The sequence below is a fragment of the Lonchura striata genome, chromosome 3 (genome assembly GCF_046129695.1).
Source record: "Lonchura striata isolate bLonStr1 chromosome 3, bLonStr1.mat, whole genome shotgun sequence".
In the NCBI taxonomy this organism is placed as follows: domain Eukaryota; kingdom Metazoa; phylum Chordata; class Aves; order Passeriformes; family Estrildidae; genus Lonchura; species Lonchura striata.
The window spans coordinates 111,680,008-111,692,880 of NC_134605.1; the positions used below are offsets into that span (position 1 = coordinate 111,680,008).

Genomic DNA, 12,873 nt, shown 5'->3' on the forward strand with positions numbered 1-12,873 from the left:
CAGGCAGATAATTTGACTATAAGACCAAGGTGCTTTAATGATATTAAAAACATAATGAGGTGGAAATGATGATGATACAAGTTTCAGCAGTGGATAATGTAAGTTTCATCTCTCAGCCTACCGGAAGGATTAAAGAATTTAGAAATCTGCCAAAGAATGTAATGGAGCCAGAGTTTGAAGAAAGTGAACGATGTGCTGTTCAAACAGGATTTCAACTGTGTCTTCAGCTGAAAGGAGAGTTTCCATGTGAGCCTTTGGCCAAGGTAACTGGGATAAGCAGCCTTAAGGCTGTCTGGATCCAGACCCAGCTTAGAGGCTCAATATAAATGTTTCTTAGGGGTTTGTTTCATGTGACACCATGAACTGGAGGAGCAGATCATCTCAGCTGGTGCAAGATCTCTCCCAGCTCCTCTCTTCCCATTGCATAGGTCTCCCCAGCTTTCAGTGGGATGATGGAGCTCTCCATAGGGTCTGGATACATCTGTTTTCCATGCTGGGTAGTTCTCTGCTGTTGAAGTAGCTTGAGGTGACTTACAGAGGATCTGCTGAGCATGGTAGTGGCAGAAGGTTAGCAACAGGCACAGGAGGGGAGGACTGGAACCTCTGGGTTTGGAAATAGCTGCTAGCTTGGCTCACCACATCTTCCAAAACCGTGCAGCACACCAAGGTGAGGAGTTTTAACATTACCTTTGTGAGTGTGATAATCAAACAAGGTGTATTGCACAGGACAAATTGGCTTTGAACCCTTTTTTCTTGCGGTGACATTCGACTTCAAGGAAGTCTTTTATCCTGCCTGTGTGCTTTCTTAATGGCATTTCACAAAGAGAGGTAAAATGAGCACTGGTGAGATGGAGTTCACTGGGCAGTCAGGGATGCAAAGCCTGCCATGGGCGTTCTCTCTCAAGAGCTGCATTAAAAATCGTGGCAGAAGGCATGCTGCTTGCAGACCTTTTTGCTTTGCATGAGGCAGGTAAAACCCTTCCTCAGGAGCTGGGAAAAGCAGGTCACTGCAATACAGAGTGTTAATCACTAACCAGCCAAACCAAGATAAAGTGCCTTGTCGGATATGGGACGTATGAAGAACATGGTTTCATCTGAGCAAGCATGTGTTGCATATTAATGGTAGGTAAATTGGCTTTCAGGGTGTGGGGAGAAATTAAAATAAACACTGGCTTCTGGAACTCGTCTGGCTCTTCCTCCTGCAGAAGCACAGTGTAATAACAGAGGAGCAGTTTTGCTCAGGAGGATTTCAGTTTCATGTTTGCCCAGTGATCTCAAGCTTTGGCTTTCTTTGCTGCAGGTCAGGCATCAAAAGGCTGTAACATTTCTTTCTAAAAATGTTAATGGAAGAAACTCCCTCTTACTGTGTCGCTTATCAGGAGAGAGAAGTCTGCAAGATGCTGTGCCATAAGCACAGCCTGAGAGATTTCCAGACTGAGTTTATAAGGTGCTGTGAGGTGAAAGAGCAAGTACAGGTGACTGAGGAGGAAAGAGCAGAGATGAAGGGGGAGGAGGATTATATTTAACATGCTTAGACACAAGCGTATTTGGGTGATTCAGCTGAGGTGCTGAACCCTGTGTGGAGATTATTCAGCATAGCCCCTCGTCATCCCGGCGTGGGAGGGTGTGAACAGTGTGCCATGGCCATTGGAATCAGCACTTGGGAGCACTTTCCATGGCCAGTGTCACCATGTAGGGACTTGTCTGTGTCCAGGATCTACGTCCTGGGTGTTTGTAGCAGTGACTTTGGGGGTGAACAGTGTGCCATGATCATTGGAATCAGCACTTGGGAGCCCTTTACATGGCCAGTGTCACCATTCAGGGACTTGTTCGTGTCCTGGCTCCACATCCTGGGTGTCTGTAGCAGTGACTGTGGGGGTGAACAGTGTGCCATGGTCATTGGAATCAGCCCTTGGGAGCACTTTCCATGGCCAGTGTCACCATGCAGGGACTTTTTTATGTCCAGGCTCCACATCCTGGGTGTCTGTAGCAGTGACTGTGGGGGTGAACAGTGTCCTGGCCATCAGCATCAGCACTTGGGAGCACTTTCCAGGGTTAGTGTCACTGTTCAGGGACTTGTTTGTGTCCAGGCTCCACGTCCTGGGTATCTGTAACAGTGACTTTGGCCATGACACACTGTTCACACCCATTGGAATCAGCACTTGGGAGCACTTTCCATGGCCAGTGTCACTGTGCAGGGATTTGTTTGTGTCCAGACTCCACGTCCTGCGTGTCTGTAGTAGTGACTTTGGCCATGACACCATCAGCATCAGCACTTGGGAGCCCTTTCCAGGGTTAGTGTCACCGTGCAGGGACTTGTTCATGTCCTGGCTCCACATCCTGGGTGTCTGTAACAGTGACTTTGACTTTGAACACACTGTTCACACCCATTGGAATCAGCACTTGGGAGCACTTTCCATGGCCAGTGTCACTGTGCAGGGATTTGTTTGTGTCCAGTGCTATAGTCACTCCTGTAGCAGTGACTTTGGGTGCAGGCTGTGTGCTTTATCCCATAGCTAACTCCATTTGTCACTGGGTGGATACCTTGGACTGCTGTCAGTGTTATCTGAAGCTTTTATTTTGCTTTCCCCACCTCTATGGCCGGCCGAGAGTTCTCACACACTCCAAATATCCTCATTACTCATAGTCCACATCCCACTGCTTGGCGTCACTTGGGAGAGCTGGACTTGCCTGGAGGCTGTGGGGGAAGGACAAGCCCTTTTCTACGTGCTTGCACCTAAATTATTTTTGATGGGACTTGAATTTCTGTGAGCAGGTGCCCCAGGACTGACAGCTGGCACCATATCACAGCAGTGGCTGGGGAAAATGTGCTGCAGATGGCAGGGGCAGCTTTCCCTGTGAGGCATTGAGGGAGCAATAAGAAGAGCTGTCAAAGTGGTACCGAGCCTAAATGGTTCTTTTCCCCCAGAAGAAATTTCATACTGCCCTTGTATATGCTGATTGTCCTTCAGTGAAACCCAAATGCTTTTTCTTGCTTTGAAAAGAGTGCTTGCTTTAAAGCTGGACAGGATCCATCCCATCAGAATATCCCTAGAAGTGGAATTTGGCAAAAGTCCTGTTTCTATTCTCTGCCTGATGGGTGGCTGTCAGACTGCATGAATAAATTTGGTGTCTGGAGGAAGTAATGGTGTATATAATCCCAGTGCTTTAGGAGTAGCACTTGACACTCTCTCATTTCTTTTTAGAGCTTGATCTGCATACAAAATGTGTGGTGGATGTGGATGCAAACAAGGTTATTCTTCACCCTGTAAACACCAACCTTTCAAAAGGAGATGCCAGGTAAGATTTTTGAATTGGGAAGGTCAGGTTGCATAAATTAAATATGAACCTAACAACTAGGAAATGTAGGCCTTGATAGAAGGCTTTTAGTTAAAAAATTATATATATTATTTCTGCAGTGTAATTGCCATCATCCATAAAATAAGGCTGATTTTTACTGTGCTGGGAAGTTGCTTTGAAAACCTTGTGCATTTTCTTTCTGCTCCCAGCAATGTGTTAATGGTTAATGAGTCCATGAACATTCATTTTTTTTCCTCATGTGCTGCTGTGGGATGGGAGAAATTTAAATCTGCAAAACTATTTGAGCAGACCACAGTTTGTTATTTTGGAATGAAATTAATTTTCACAGTTGTTTTCTTGTAATGGTCATGGTGTAAGAAGGTGAATGGGAACATTCTGGAGAGATGTAGCTTTAGGAGTTACTTGACAGTGGGGCATTCCATGCATCAAAAATCTGTGGAGATGTTTGTGTTGGAACTGGCATTAATCTGTTCAATTACTGTGAAACTGAAAAGTCATGTAGTAAGTGACAGAGTTAAGCTTGTGACAATTTAATTTATTGCTTGATGCAAGGGGAGAAAATGGAAAAATACATGCATGAAACAAAATAATGGTGCAGGAAATGGCAAAACCTGTTGCTGGATGTCTGCAGTCAATCATCAGTTTTCTGGAGGGGGAAAAAGGGAAGAGGACTTAGGGGTAACAGGAGAAAAATTCTGTGTGTTAAATTAAACACATAGAAAAGCTTTGTTTAAATTTTCATGTGATGCTGAGCTGTGATCAGGGGTCAGTATTCATTAACTGATCCCTGATAATTCCAACTCCTCAAACCCAAGTGGACAAGCAAAGAGATCTTCAGGTGCAGTATTTACCTTCCATTGTCATTAGCTGAAAGATTTATTACAGACAGTGGGACTGGAGCTTTAATAAGTTACTTAAAACCAAACAGGCTGTGTGTGTGGGGGTGTGTTTTTGTTTGTATCAGTATTCTCCTCCTCCAGGAACATGTGAATTGTTCAGCTGCCAAAACCCTACATTGATTTGAGCCTCTAAAAAAGGCAGGAAATTGAGATTTTTCAGAAGCCAAGTCAGCCACAGCTGGATTAAAAACGTTGCTAGTAGTTTCTCTGAAACATGGCTATGAAATGTCTGGTTTATAGTCCCTAATAAGTGTTTAAAAACGTTCATGGGGCAGCCACACATCATGCAAATCGTGTGCCTTGGCAGGGGAGGGCTGGGTTGGCAGTGGCTTGAGGTCCCAGACAAGGTGGTGAGCTCAGTGTGAGAAGAATGCTTCATTTGCATCCTCACAAATGGCCATTGCTAATCCAAGCAGGAAGCCTAGGAAATTTATCTGGGGTGATTTAATAAAAGAGGGGGAAGTGGAGGCCCATTAACTGCACTGTGGGTTTTCCTGCACATGGTGAGACAGCAGATCCCAAAAACACAAGTTGGAGAGGTGAGGGTTTGGAGCAGGGTCCTTTTGGAACAGGTTACAACCTTGGGAGGCTGCTGCTGAATTGTCTTGGCTTCTGCAGCTCCATCAGAGGAAACTTAAATATCAGCTCAAGGAGAAGATTAGTTGCAGTTTTTCTAAGTCTGGGGTGTAATTTATGCTCAGGTTCTGCTCCCATTTCCAAATCCACCATCCACTACTTTGCCTTCTGTTACAAAATCAATTCCTTTGGATTTCAGAGTTTTCTGGTGTCTCAAGGAAGCTGAAGGAATTCTGGCAAACCTAACTAAACAGGGAAAAGAGAAGTAATTAATATTGTAAAAACACAGTTTACCTGCTTGCAAAGCAGGGCAAGTTTGAAAACCTTCAGAGCTTTGCTGCATTTCTCATTGGGATGCCAGGGTCAATTTAAGAACTGGAAAAAGAATTTTAGAGACAGAATTCAGTGCTGTCAACTTCCCACTTGTCATGACTCAGCCTTGCTGTGGCAGGGAGTGACATTTGGAAAAACAACCCATGACTTTTGGATTTAAGCTTTTTTTTTTCCCCACTTCCATCCTCTTTGGGACAAACCAAGTCTGGGAGATGGGGAGAAGCAAATAAATCCCCCAACTTGAGGTGTATGGGACCTGACTGTTGCATAGGGCAAATTGTGTCCATGTGTTTGCACTGACATGTTCTCAGGTCTTCAGAAGTGTCTGTAGCTATTTCAAATTTGGCATTAAAAATTAAGGAATGTTTTGAAAATCCAGGTGATAAGTGATGGACCTCAGTTCTTCTTGTGTCTACAAATGGAATATATTATTTATACATTTATCTAGAGACTTGAGGATTAATAAGTACATGTAAAAGACTTGCTCTTAAAAAAAGTATCTTTTCATATGGCTGGAAAAAAATGTGGTATTCTCCTGTTATTCCTTAACCAAGAAATTACCTCTCCTGAGCTGGAGAGAGGCAGCAGTTATTTTATTGAGCAATCCTTAATGCTGTTGTGCAGGTTTCAGTAACTTAATCACGTACAAAAGATCAATTTTAAAATCCACGGGATGACCTCCACGCTGGGCAGGCTTTGCTATTAACCTTGAGTCTGTTGAAGGGGGTGGCTTTGGTTGGATGGTGGTTTCTTGTGTAAAAAATTAAAATTACAGTGTGTGGAAATGCTCACCCTTTCCTTTAGCTGCCTTCACAAAATTAATTGTGACAGATCTTCGAGTTCTGTCACAAATTTCCCCAGATGACCTCTGTAAATCAAAACCTCCCCTCAAGGATGTGTGAAGCTCCAGGGATTCTCAGTGGATGGATAATATCATTGGCATGACTTGTCCCCTCTTTTGTTCGCCTTGCTGAGCTGTCTGCTCCCTCTGCTCTCTTCTGCCTGTCAGGGCTGAAGTTTCTTTATCTACTCGGGATTTACTCCGCGCTGCAAAGATTACTCACAGCATTCTTACTCGGTGGCTGGCGCTTGGAAGAGGGTGTGAACTCATTGTGATTGAAGTGAATAGATACGTCCTGGGCAACAATTGGAATGTTTATGGGAATTAATTTTTTGGAAAATCTCCAAATTGACTCTAATTACTCCATCTTTCTTTGTAGCTTTTTTTTTTTTTTTTTAAATCAATTTTCTTGTGGTATAATTTTACATCTCCCATACAAGACCTGTTAAAAAGATTGATTTTTTTTTTTTTTTTTTGGACAGGTCAGACAAAGGAGGTTTATTTTGTTTTGCAGACATAACTGTAATTGATGTGTAACTGATATGAGCTCAGAGATCAGTGGTGTATCAGTCTGGCACAGCCCTGTGAATCAGCCATGCTATTTGTAAGGCAAAGCATTCATTAAATCTGCCCAGCAAACCCTCTGAGCCTTTTTATTAAGAGAAAATGCTTAAAAATGAAACAAGTGCTGACTTCACTGTACTTTTGTTGCAGTTTGTGGTTTCTAGCTGCTTTCCCGCTTGTTTTGCAGAGCAGAGAGATTCCAAAGACTGGCACAGGGTAAAAACTCTTCCAAGGAATGAGTGCAGCTAACTGGAGCTGACAAGTGTGTTAAACCAGGCTGGATTTTTCCTCTTCAGCTATTGTAATGTCTTTATAATTAGTGCTTTGTAGTAGATAATTCAGTAATTGAGGATCTTTATAAAGATTTGCTTTTAAGGTATCTATTTCTGGATTTAAACCTGTTTACTTTTCTATACCCAAGTAGATAATTCAGTAATTGAGGATCTTTATAAAGATTTGCTTTTAAGGTATCCATTTCTGGATTTAAACCAGTTTACTTTTCTGTACCCACACTGACAGTTTTTTTTTCTCAGCAAGTGGTGGTGCTTAAACTCAATTTGTTTAATTTTAAGGAGTTCTAGAAATTGAGACAAAATCTTGAGGATTTTTGTAGCCTTGCAGCAGCGGAGATCAGTGATTCCTGCTTTGATGAATGAGGAACTGGGTGAAGCCCAAATATATTTCACATAAGAAAGAATATTTTAGAAGATTCTTCTTCCATTCCAATTCCTGTTTTCTTTCTGAGACATAGACAGTCCTGAAGAAAGTTGTGAGGAGATGGGGCTTGGAGCAACCTGGGATGGTGGAAAATGTCCCTGCCCATGGCAGGGGCTTGGAATGGGGTGAGCTTTAAGGCCCCTCAAACCCAAACTATGATTCAAGTGGGTAATAAATTGCTGATTTCAGGTGGATTATGGACTTCAGGCAGTAGTTGGGTTAAAATGAACAGCCCAGTGTGTTAAAACTTTCCTGAGTTTGTCTTTGGACTGAAGTTTCTTTCTTCTTACAAAGCTGAAGAAGCTTTTAATCCTTTTGAAGAGATGAAGATTAGGACCAATTCAGACAGAATCCTGGCAAAGATTTAGATATTGAGAAAATGCTACCAGAAAACAAGAATTAGGGTCTCAAGGGCTAAACAACATTAATTCACTGTTTTTGAAGGGTTAAGCTCAAAGTGGAGGAACGGTAGCAAACACACGTGGGATTTAAAAACAGATTGGTTGCTAAAATCTGGGATGGGGTGTTCCTGCAAGCCCACACAAGCTCCCTGTGCTCTGTGTTAGGCAGGAATCCTGTGCTGAGGAGGCAGGATAAGCTCCTGCTTGGCACAGCCTGGCCAGTTACACAATGCTGGGTCTGCCCAGAGCAAGGTGAAGCCGCCTTTCACCTGCCTGGGGTGTGTGGGTGACTCCAGAACGCCCCTTAAAGCTGCTAAAAGCTGAAAATTAAGTTGTGACTTAGGAGCTCATGCTGTGGGGGGAGTGTTGGAGACCTCGAGATCCTGGGAAATGCTAATTTTATTGTGGAAGTGGCTGAGTGGCGAGGTGGCAAAAGTACGCGTAAATTGATTTTCTCGTGGGAAAATGATAGATAAGGGATTGTGTTGGTTTGGGTAAATGTACATGGGGTGGAAAAAGAGTTATAAATTTAAAAATACCTCTGTGATGTGACAAAGTTTACATATCACATATTTCAGCAATCTATATAAGGAATATATGTGGAATGATAAGCAAAAGTCCCAGTTTAAAACTTTGGCAAAAATTGAACACATCACGGTCCTATTTACCTTTGTTCTGTATCTTGGAATTTTACACACAAACATCCATTTGCCTCACTCGTAGAGTTGAGATGCCTAGACAGGTGAATCTGACAGGATTATATAGATGTTCTTAAATATGTAGATATATATGAACTAGAAAAATTGACTGGTAGGAATAACCAGGAAAAACTGACTTTAAAAAATAACTTATGGCAGCAGGAGCGCGTTGGGGTGCAGACTTCACTTCCACTCTAGAAAAGGACATGCTTGATCAGAAAAAGGAGGCAAATGTATGAAGGCATTGCTATTTATGGAACTAATCTGCAGAACTCCACACTCCCAAGAAAACAGGCAATTACTGGTAGATAGTAATGGAAAAATGCCCACATTTTCTTGAAAATCACCCAGGATCCTGCCTGATGTTAGGCAAGAACCATTTGGAGAGCTGTCTCATCTCAGGCATCTGTGTCCCCAGCTGTTCCTGCATTTGATTGAGGAGTCTCAGCTGTTGGACACCACCAGAAATGGAATATTTGGCTCGCTGAGACCATTTGCATGCTGTGGTATGGTTGCTATTTGACAGCAAAGCAATTTAAAGGGAGAAATATTATTGTCTTTGAAGATGGGTGAAAGCTAATTGCCTTTGCTTCTCCGTATCTTTCCTGGCATTGTATTAATTCTGTATAAACCGCTTGGGGGTGGGGAAAATTCAGATTAGGATGTGTGGAAGGGACACACAATTGCATCAAGCAGGAATGGCTCCCCTGGATGAGGTGTCACACTGGTGCATAAAATTCTGAGGATGAAATGTCTGGGTTTAGATGCTTTCTCAGCATTGTCATCCAGGGAACAGTTTTGTGCAATGTTTTCATGTGCAGCAATGGTCCAGGAAGCTGGGGGGGCAGGGGGTGGGTGTGTGTATTCCCAAAGCTGAGAGCTGACATCCAGAAGAAAGGGAAGTCTGCCCCTCTTGACATCCACACTGGTGGGTTTTGGGCACAGAACAGCTCGCAGGAAGTTCATGTTTGCAAAAACAGCACCATGAGGTTTTCCTGCACTGCCAGCTTGGTATCCCTGTTCAGCTCTTCCTTCAAGCACGAGCTTGTTCTGTAAAATTATAGTTGTGTCTGCTGGATTTTATTGGTTACTGAACAGCCTAAAGAAGTTGGAAGAGAAGAGAAAAATAAGTCTAATTTGAAATTGACAGTAATTTAAATGAGTGAATGAAATTGTGGTGAAAACATTGCTTTTTCAGTCGACTGTCAAAGCTTATTTTGTAGGAAGTGGTATTAAACCTATAATTTGGAGCTGAACTTGTGCTGGGGGAGCTTTTGGATATTAAGAACAACTACTTCACTGGGAAGATTTAAAACATTGGAAGGGGCTACCCATGGAGGTGCTGGAGTCCACATCCCTGGAGGGATTTAAAATTTGTGTGGATGTGGCACTTGGGGACTTGATGGTTTTAGAGGACTTTTCATAATTCCGTGTGCATTAAGGCTAGACTCCATCCAGCTTCCAGTCATCTGCTTCTCTCAAAATCATCTTCTGATGTGAAAACTATATGACTAAACACTTTTGATGAGTTTCTGCAGTTCCTAGAAATAATTTTGTTAAAAGTGTCCTGGGGACAGCAGGAATGGCACACGAGGACTCTGCCACTGCACCTCCTGAGGCTTTGGCTGCACAAGGGAGAAATTAATTTGCACAAGGAGGTGAAGGTTTGCCATATAAACTCCTTATCTCGTGTAAAACTGAGAAGTGGGAGTTCTGCCAGGAGAGAAGGGGGTTGCTGCACTTCCAGGCTGTTCTTTTGAGGAAGTGTTTGCTCCAACTCACGTGCTTTGACTGAAGTAAAAGCAAAAAGCTGAGACAGAAACCCTGCATTAATTTTTGTGGTGGATAAAAAAGTAAACAGAAGGTTTGAACTGTGCTCGTATGTGTCAATGCGCTTAAAACAGACCTGTAACCTATTTTGTATTGCTCAAGTAAATAATGGTGAGACTTTTGTTAATGATTTCTTTTAAAGCTGAATCCCTTTCCACCAGCTGGGTCACACCTATTTATGTCTACCTTTTTTTATGGCAAACATAGTCATAGCTAATTAGGATTATCTGTTATTTAAAAGCTTTGTTCCCATGTGGCAAGTGAAAAATGCTTTAACATGAGCCATATCTTCCTGAAGTGAGAACTGGGTGGCTGTGTCACTACTGGAATAATCCTTGGATCCCTTGTATTCCGTGGATGAAGATCAAAGAGGCCTTTTTTTGATTTTGCTGCTCATTTGACCAAGTTGGTAATAACTTGCTGCATTTGAGGGACAGAGCACATAGATAAAAAATTAATTAGTTTCACATCATGTGACCTGAGGTACAACTCTCAACTTGTATTTATTGATTCTTAATCTCTGGTGCTTTTTCTCCTTAAAAGAAAAAAAAAATCTGGTGCTTTATCTCCTTACAAAACACTTGTAAAGTGTTAATTCAGCCTTAATTCTTCACTAAATTGAAGGGTTTTGCTGTGCATTCTTGTTCTGAAGTACTGGTGGGATAATTAATATTCTGGCTGGGATTTCTCTAAGGAGTTGACTTCTGCTGCAAACAGAAGTCAGCCTGTGGTCCCTTTCCAGCACTGGGGGCCACTTCCCAGAGCTGGGTTGTTTTCTTGAAATAACCTCAATGCAACCAGAAAACAAAACCAAAACCCCTCTTGGTGCCATGTTGAAGCTATTAGAATGAATGTGTTTAATAGTTGAGTGGAATGTAGCTTTTATTGAACCATTTATGGCAATTTTGAGGGAACGGTCTCAACAGTTTTGGTTTTCAAGCCTACCTGTATCTGAAGCTTGCTGTAACAGGTTGTTGAAGCTTCAAGGAGACTGTGAAATTTTGTTTTCTTGACTTGTTAAATCTACAAAACAGACAAATTCTTTTAAGAGGAGTCTTTCTCCCTCTCTCTCTCTCTATATATATATATATATAATTGTTTTTATGCTCAACCAATTTTGTTCTGCAGATGTTTAAATTCCAAAATCTTGATCTCAGATTAATGTAATGAGATCAGAAAGAGACACAAGAGAGGATATTTCCCACCCTCCAACATGATTGATCAGAAATAACCAGGATAACTTTGTGCTGTACAGCTCTCACACTCTCTGTTGCAGTCATTTTGGTTGTGTAGGTGTGTCCCCCAGGCTAATTAGAGCTAAGATAATCAGAATGTTCAGGGTTGAGCTGCTTTGGCAGGACAGGGTTTGATGCTCTCCTAAGAAGTTGGATGATGCCTCATCATAATATCAGTGATTGTATGGTCAACTGGAAGGTACAGGCAGATAATACCATATACAGTCTTCCAATTTCCTTGTGTTTTGGAAAATGGAATAGGAAAACTGTCATGGTTTGTTTCCTAAATTATATACAGGCTTAGAATGAAAAGTAAAGAAAAGGAGAAACCTCTTAGTGTCTTACAGTGATTGTCCTGAGGAAATCTGAACAAGTTTTTAGTTACTTGAGTGCATTAGTTTGAGGTAATTTGTCCTTTTTTGTTGTGGTGGTGTTAATTTTAGGATGGCACTGTTGCACTTGATGCTGCCTTACACTTACGGGGTTTATTCTGATTTTGTCACCAGTTCTGTAAAGTCTGAAATAAAACTACTGAATGCAGAGGAACTTTTTTCTGTGTGTGTGAAATGAGAAAATTGGAACTGCTATAGCACCTCAAGATTTGCTTCAATATTTGATGTTCTTCTACCTATTTGAATTTCAGCAGATGAGGAAAAACACAACAGGCCTGTTTGTTCTCCTCCTCCTGTGAGGAGAAAAAAAAACATTATCAGCATCCTCTAGGTATTTCTGCTTTCTGTTTTCCATGAGCTTGGTCTGCAGGAATGCAGCATCTGCTGCTCTTGCATGGGCAGCACCCTTCCCTCTGCTGGGAATGCTTTTCCTTCCTGGAAAGAAGCTCTGGAAGTCTGGCTGTTTATGGCCTCCTCCTAAAAGCAGCACTAAATTTTGTGGTGTTGTAGTTTTAGAAGTACCTAACTATCTTCCCTTGGCTGTAATTTGCATTAAAACAAGCTGTGTTTTTATCCATTTGTTTTGTGTGGAGCAGGGCAGATTCTGGGGATATAAATTAAATCTGGCTGTGGGATGAGCATTGCACTCACTGCTCTGGGAGTATGTGAAATAAAATGACATTTTAATTAGTGCTCGAAAGTTCATAGCAGCCTTGATAAGCAGAAGGTTTGATAAGCATATACTGCCTTACAAAACTAATTATCCATCTGGAGCTCCTTTGAGGAGAGGAGCAGTCAAGGTAATTGGGATTTTTTTTTTTGGCTAAAGGAAGAGGACTGGACATAAAGGAGAGGAAGGATGGACTTCTCTAAGAGTAGTGGCTGCATGAGGGGATTTAAATTTTGCCTCAGCTCTACCATATGCTTCTTATCTGACTCTGAACTGCAGATTCCTCTCTTCCATTTCAAGCCTCTAAAATAAATCTAGCATTTTTCCCATTTTTTTGGTTGATATCTAGTCCAAGAAGCATTTTACTGTGTGGGAGGGTGGCTTTTTATTGTTTGT

At 42.0% G+C, this 12,873-nt stretch overlaps 1 protein-coding gene across 2 annotated transcripts in view; it reads left to right on the forward strand.

Moving 5' to 3' along the window:
• KIF13B (kinesin family member 13B) overlaps nucleotides 1-12,873 on the forward strand; it is a 120,203-nt gene that overhangs the window by 7,944 nt on the left and 99,386 nt on the right. For both annotated transcript variants that reach the window (XM_077782478.1, XM_077782479.1), the window contains exon 2: nucleotides 3,207-3,300. In XM_077782478.1, coding sequence (XP_077638604.1) covers nucleotides 3,207-3,300 — 94 coding nt within the window. The remainder of the gene's footprint in view (nucleotides 1-3,206; nucleotides 3,301-12,873) is intronic.